The sequence below is a fragment of the Lipophrys pholis genome (genome assembly GCF_963383615.2).
Source record: "Lipophrys pholis genome assembly, chromosome: 20".
NCBI lineage: Eukaryota > Metazoa > Chordata > Actinopteri > Blenniiformes > Blenniidae > Lipophrys > Lipophrys pholis.
The window spans coordinates 13997004-14004702 of record NC_137648.1 but is presented as its reverse complement, the minus strand read 5'-3'; the positions used below and the strand labels follow the sequence as shown (position 1 = coordinate 14004702).

At 43.7% G+C, this 7699-nt stretch overlaps 1 protein-coding gene across 1 annotated transcript; it reads left to right on the top strand.

The window, feature by feature from the left end:
- Window positions 1–862: 862 nt before the first annotated feature.
- On the top strand, window positions 863–7028 carry LOC308125546 (carbonic anhydrase 1). Its single transcript, XM_080489402.1, has 7 exons — window positions 863–1307; window positions 1580–1777; window positions 3529–3647; window positions 4115–4207; window positions 4298–4360; window positions 4451–4606; window positions 6754–7028. The coding sequence occupies exons 1-7, from the start codon at window positions 1274–1276 to the stop codon at window positions 6871–6873; spliced, it is 783 nt and encodes a 260-aa protein (XP_080345528.1). The 5' UTR covers window positions 863–1273; the 3' UTR covers window positions 6874–7028.
- Window positions 7029–7699: the final 671 nt, after the last annotated feature.

The following is a 7699-nucleotide window of genomic DNA, read 5'->3' as shown; positions in this document are numbered from 1 at the left end:
CATCATTGATTTCATGCAGGTTGTTGTGTTATAATGTCCTGCAAGTTAACACGCCAGGCATTTGGGGTCCTTCCCTCACCAGTGGACACTGTTTCACTTGTATTTCATCTATAATATTTGCATACCGCATCACTAATAAACACATGATACACAGATTGTGCTTTCACTTTCGCTTGCGGTTTGCTCAGCTGTACAACACGCGTTCTGTTCCAAAGCATTGTTTTCATTGTAACCAGTATTTTCTATAATATAATTTTTCTTTGAAATTGCTTTGGTGTAAGCTGTCAAACTACGTGACGTTTTAGTGGAGAGTTTATATTATAATTCAAGCCACGTTTAGACCTGTACACTTGAGTAATGCTAGTTACCTACATATTTTCATTTTAGCTACTTTCACTTTGGATTTGAACGAGAACGGAAATTGTCTTTCCCAGATTCCTCCCATATGACTTGAGGCAAGGGGGTCTTGACATTCACTTATCCAGACCTTGTTACACACACACACACACACACACACACACACACACACACACACACACACACACACACACACACACACACACACATAAAGCTCAAGGTAATTCACTTTGAAATGGATAGTGCATGTTTCTATTTGTACCCCTGAAGATGAAGCCTGACAATCAAGCACGGACACAATATGCACATCTCCTTTTCGAGGTTTTTCAAGCTTGATCTAATGGGTTCAACTATGATCAATCTGTGCCTGTTGCCATGGAGATGCTCAGCTCAAAGAAGATCAGCTTCTGTTGCCATGGAGATGCAGGGGCGAGAGGCAGGCGCCCAAAATTTCCTCTGGAATTTTCTACGTTTCATTTATAATAGGATGGCCAAATATATCTACAGAAGTTAAAAGTCAATCAGTTTATGCAAAGAAAGAGAAGTGAATGTGGAGTCAGTGAGCTCTGCATGTAGATCCCTCGGAGTACCGTTAGAGAGAGAGCGCGAGAGAGCGAGAGAGAGAGAGCGAGAGAGAGAGAGAGAGAGAGAGAGTGAGAGAGAGAGCGCGAGAGAGAGAGAGACATCGATCCGCGGTGTGTTGCAGCGTTGCGGCGGCGCATCGAAACTCCTCCCGGTCCCGGTCACTGCGCCGACATCATGTGGCCAACACCAGCCTGACAGGCACACCGCACACAGGGGGCCCGGGCTATATAAGCTCCGCAGCTGTCAGGTGGAGGACACTGGCTGCTCTGCGCTGTGGGACGACAGGCTTTAGGGGATTACAGCTCCAAACACTCAGATCCAAACTGTAGCAATGTCTCACGCTTGGGGATACGCGGCAAACAACGGTGAGGCGCTCATTGCACGTATTGCCATAATAATAAATTCATGACATTACGAACAAAGGAGCCGCTGGATGATTGAAAGGAGACAGCATGCACATGCATGCATCACTGCAGATATTTTTCTTTTTTTGATTTTTTTTTTTATTATTATTATTCGCGCTCGAAGGCGTTTTTACATGCGCTATAAGCGCAGCCTCACATCCAATTGCGCATATTTTATTTTACAAAACCAAATGATGCCAATAATAACAATGTTGTCAATATGTAATTTGCAGGACCCGACAAATGGTGTGATAACTTCCCTATTGCCAATGGGCCCCGTCAGTCTCCCATTGACATCGTACCTGGCGCAGCATCATACGACTCCGGGCTGAAGCCGCTCAAGCTGAAGTACGATCCTTCCACCTGCCTCGAAATCCTCAACAACGGACATTCCTTCCAAGTGACCTTCGCAGACGACAACGACAGCTCAAGTTAGTGGGATACTGATCAAATGAATGCTGCACTGTCAAATAATTGCATAATTAGATTAAGTATTGTCAATGCTTTATTTTAACCTTGATAAAATGTCTTGATTTAATTACAATGTGAATTATCAAACGAAAGAGCGTATGAATAGAGGATTTTGGGATCTCGGTTTCGCAAACAAAGAACATCAGCATATTGCTAATCATATGCATGGTGCAGCAACCTGCAAAATGCTGCAGCAGGTTTAATGCAAGGCTGTTACGCAAAATCTTAAGACAAGAGGATATTAATATGGTGCTATATTAAAATGGATGCATGAGTCATGCCCCAGTTTCATTCATGCCTAAGGGATTCTGGCATTTGTGGACAGTGTGTTCACATTCATTTTATTTTAATGAAATAATTTTTCAAATTTTCTTTTACGAAATCGGATCTGCTGAAGAATTAAAGCGACTTGCTATTTGAGGGGTTTGCTGAATAGGCTGCAGGAGTCCCATTGAAAAGGCCAACACAAAGCATGCAGATTGGAATTGAATTGCAAATGTAACCCCTGGTAAACCTTTCCCACGCCAACTCCTTTCTGCTCACAGCGAGGTCAAAAGCACAAAAAACCAAGGTTACTCTGCAAACTCACTGGAGCTTAGTTAACTATTAATGTGCCTGCACGAGAATGTCTAACTTCTTCATTTTATCAGCTTGTAGTAAAATGAGGTCTGCCTGATAATTCCCCCCCCCCCCCCCCCCCCCATTTTGTCCCACCGCGTTTCAAAACCAGATCACATTAATACCAAAAACAGATGAAGCAGTGTTCTTATGTGTATGCGTGTGTAAGATCTTGTGGATTGTTACAGTTGGTTGTCCTCTAGCTTATCTGATGTGTGGTTACATAATGACACAATCACCTGGATTATATTTTTTGGGGTGAAAACGCAAAAGAATTGAAAAGCATCTTTGTGAAGACTTTCAGCAGAATGTGTCACAGCATCTTCTTCTTCCTTAAAAAATTCAAGAGATTGTTTCCACCCGACTTACTAAATAAAGAACTGTCTGCTGTGCATGGTGATCCATCATGACATGCATCGTGTGTGTACGGCGGAAAACATGACCCCGCAACATTGTTGGCTTTCGGGAATGTACTTTTTTTTTCCTGTTCGACTGAAACAACGTGTGTGTGTGTGTGTGTGTGTGTGTGTGTGTGTGTGTGTGTGTGTGTGTGTGTGTGTGTGTGTGTGTGTGTGTGTGTGTGTGTGTGTGTGTGTGTGTGTGTGTGTGTGTGTGTGTGTGTGTGTGTGTGTGTGTGTGTGTGTGTGTGTGTGTGTGTGTGTGTGAGTGCGTGCGTGATAGATCAATACACAGTATTAGCTGCCCCTGTTAAACTACTTATTGCACTCTAAATAGATGTGTTACGTAACACTGGAAGGGGGTTTGATGTCAACAATACCTGGACATTATTGTAGAGACGACGTGGCCCTCTGTCTGACCAGCGCTTACACAACAGGAACTGAGTCTGCTTCCATGAAGTGGGAAGTGTGCCACAGCGGCGCTGTGCTCCAGCTTGTGAGCCAGTCCTCAGTACGCTCAGCTCAGGAGGCTCTTCAGACTATTGTCTTGTGACGGAGATAAACATCTTTTAACAGTGCGGCGGCATCAAGGCAGGCGAAAGTCACAGAATAACTGCCGCTTCCTGCACTTCTACCTGTCTGAGTTGAAGTCATCAATCATGTTTGTTTTGTTTTTTTCATCTTTTCTTCTTCAGCTTTGAAAGATGGACCGATCTCTGGGACCTACAGGCTCAAGCAGTTTCATTTCCACTGGGGAGCTTCTGATGACAAGGGCTCTGAGCACACTGTGGCCGGGACCAAGTATCCTGCTGAGGTACGGACGCCGTTATGAATGTCACCAAGTTGTTGACAAGCCGAGGTTGACCTGCAGTAAGAAGAAAGGAAAAAAAATCATAGCTCACTCATATTTGTTTAAGAAACATTTCTAAGCAGTAAAGCTATTCTGATAAACAAACCAGAATGACTGGATTTAACCACAATCGTACAAGCACAAAGCTTGATTTTGTCCGATTAAACAAAGAACTAGATTGGGTGCTTATTTTCCTCTTTTTTTTTCTTCCTTTTTTGCCATCTCACAAAAGAACTAAAATTACAGAAATGTTTGTTTTCCCAGACCTTATTTTATTTTTATTGCGAACAGTCATGAAGCCTGGTCTTTTGTCTTCCCCTTTTATTTCAACCAATAAAGTCACATGATATGAGAGGTTTTAAAAAAAAGCACAGATTGTATTTAAACAGTTGTGGGAGTTGATTATTGTTGTATATGTAATCTCTTTCCAGCTCCATCTTGTGCACTGGAACACCAAATATCCAAGCTTTGGAGAAGCTGCCAGCAAGCCCGATGGACTCGCTGTTGTTGGAGTTTTCCTGAAGGTAGAGCAGTAATGCCTGCAGCCTTCCTCCACTGTTACACAAAATACATGACATATAATTGCTGACTGAATTTATGTTATTGTCTTTCAGATTGGTGACAAAAATGCAAGTCTCCAGAAGGTTCTTGACATGTTTGATGCCATCAAGGCCAAAGTATGTTTCCATGACAACCACAATCTCTTGTATATTTTCCCACGAGATTTGACTCAACAACAGGTTGCTCACTTTACGTATCACTTTCAGGGCAAACAGACCACCTTTGCTAACTTCGACCCGACTACTTTACTCCCCGGTTGCCTTGACTACTGGACCTACGACGGCTCCCTGACCACGCCCCCCCTGCTGGAGAGCGTTTCCTGGATTGTTTGCAAGGAGCCAATCAGCGTCAGCTGCGAGCAGGTATGCCTCCTCACAGGGCGCATTCAGCTGTGGCGGAGAGACTGGCTGAGTGCCCACGGTCTAGAATAGCCCTGTCTGCAAATCCTCTCAATTACGGCTATCTTAGTCAAGGGCTTAATTGTTTAGATTAACGACGAGGCTGAAACCAGAAGAAGAAGGCCACTGTGGAAAGAGGAAACACAATACTGCAGCTTATTCCACCTTCAAAAAAAAACCCAAACACTGGGTCATCTAAGTGAATGAGGTCAAGCAAGAGTTCACACAGGAGCTCGTTGCTTCACCAGGGTTTTACAGTATTGTGAGTCACCAGGAAATATTCATCCCATGCATACAACATATTCTGGTGAAAAAGGCGTGACTGAGAGATTTCAGAAAGCTATTTGTCCAAGCTCAAAATTCCCATAACCCTGTATTTATGGTACTCCTAAAATTTGACCTACTGCTACCACTGAAATGGATATTTAACGCCTGCACCACCCATCAATCTAAAGAGCCTCGACTCAGGTCTGGTCCTTGTGGTTTTGAGTCCTCCAGCCATGTGAAAATTTACGCTCCCCGGTCAAATGTTTATTTCACGGACTGTGGAGCCTGTAACTCACGAGTAGACATGTGAGACATGTGGACACAACCTTTAGACCTGGTGTCACAGAAGGCTGGTACTGTAGATAGTGGCTGATAGTGAAAAGTAATTACCCAACAATTATTTATCAGATAATTGTGAGAGGATACACACTCCACTTGAACAATTTTGTCTCAGTTGTGACAAGAAGCCCACTGTGTACATTATGTGACTGAGGCAGTGTAATTACCAAAGACTGACTCATTAGCCAGGGTTAATGACAAATCCTGAAGCAGGCCATGTGACACTGAGAGTGATTTGCTGTTCTGGGCCTGTCTGGCTCAAAAGGATAGTATGAGGAAACTATTCAGGAACACTTTTATCTGATTAAAGATTAGGAGTTGTTGGAACAACCAATGTCCTCATTTGCTGCAATCTCTAACGTTCATTGTCATCGTGGCGCAACCAATGGTGGATTTTAAGGTTTTCAGGCTACGACTGAACACGGTAAGAATGAACTGTGGCTTAGTTGTAAGAAAATTTGAGATTTTCCTACTTTTTTTGATGACAAAGAAATACATTGAGACGAGTTTGAAAAGTCCCTTCATGCAAAAATGCAGCTGTCGCGCTCTAAAGAGCCAAACCAACAACCTCACCACAGCTTCTTTCTTCGATGTACAGTCTCAGCCCTTCATTCAACCACAACAGGCATGTCTTTGACGCTGCAAAGTTCCCTGGCCATTTTTAACAAACTGCAACAAAGTTGAACTTTCACAATAAGTCAGACTCAACCAAAGATGAGTAGGAAGTAAGTAGAGTGACTGTTCATGTCACTGAAGAGTGGAAGTCATTCCGAAACCTCTGTTTCTGAATGTAGATGATAAATAAGTATAACTTATTATTGTGTGCATTCAAAATACCCATTAAGCTGAGATAAAACAAAATATGTCTTTGAAAGAAAATAAAAGCTCTAATCTGAAGAAATTTAAAAAAGACAACAATCATCAGTCTCTCTTCCAAATTGTTAATTCAAATTGTGGATAAATCAACATCACACAACATTAGAATGTATTTAAAATAGCCGAGGTATGCAGGATTACACCTCATACTAACTTACCACGTTGAATTCAAATTCCAACTTTCCTGAAATTCTTCATCTTTGGACTCTCAAAGACAGAAAAAATCTGAATGTTTATTCAGCTTCCCAGATCTGTTCTTGATTGAAGAGAGTGCCTCGATATTTGTTTTGGGCATGTCCAAATCTAATTTTGCCAACATTAACGTAAGCAAAGCCTCAGGGCCCACTCTGTGACCTCCATCACCACCCAAAGGACGCCATGTTAGGAACCAGTGATGTAGAGTATTCACCTCGGCCACACATTCTATATTAGCTTCAATGCATTGCTGCAGCATCGATTTGTGCATTTATGACCGTTACCATGACAACAATATTTTTGGGTGACGGACGATGAAAGCATGCCTCCGTCAGTGTGATTGTGTGGGCCAGTGGAGGAGGCCAGTGCTGTGGCAGTCACAGAAGGTGAACACGAGCTACAAATGCGACAAAGTATCTTCTCTCTCCTCGCAGATGGCCAAATTCCGTGGCCTGCTCTTCTCCGCGGAGGGCGAGTCCGAATGCTGCATGGTGGACAACTACCGCCCACCCCAGCCGCTCAAGGGTCGCTCCATCCGCGCTTCCTTCCAGTAATGACCCTCCCCCCGTTTTGCCCTTTCTGCCCTGTTGCCCTCTCCCTCCCTTCCCCCTCCCTTTAGTGAAACACCCAGAATTACCTCTCTTGCAGTGAGTTGCTAAGCACACATATCTCTCTCCGTCCAGTTGGAAAAAAAAAAAAAAAGAATTCCTGTGACTCATTGCAGCCATGAGATGGAGCATGGATTTGCATCTATTTTTTATGTGTAACATGCCAGCAAGGAAAATCAGTCATAATTTATTTTATAGGATTCACACTTCATGGTGGCAGTGAGACGTTTACCAGTATTTCAGTGTCGTTGTTTTTAAAGCCGTTGCGTCACTGCGCGTTGTCGTCCAACAAACACCTCGAGAAGGATAAACGAAGATGATTTATAGTCAAAATGGTGCTCTGGTGCTAGCAGGAGGCGGCAGAAAGCCCCGGCTCGCTGCAGCAGGCAGGGGGAGGTGAAAAAATATCACCATCTGTGAGGAGGCTAAGGTGCAAGTAAAAGACACACACACACACACACACACACACACACACACACACACACAGGCCTCTCCTGCTGCCAGTCCGTCTGTAATCTCCGACCGACTGCCAGGCTCTGCGTCGCAGCAGCTTAATGAAACGCTGCAGCCGCCTCCATCACAACCGATTGACTCCGAAAATCCCTCTCTGGCACACGCACACGCACACACACACACACACACACACACACAAAACATCGCACGCACAGTCTCATGCAGACATGATGCCTATAGGCACTGACCTGCTTATTGATTTGAATTGTACAGTGTAGATCAACAAAGGTTGCGAGCACACACTGCTATCACTGCTAGA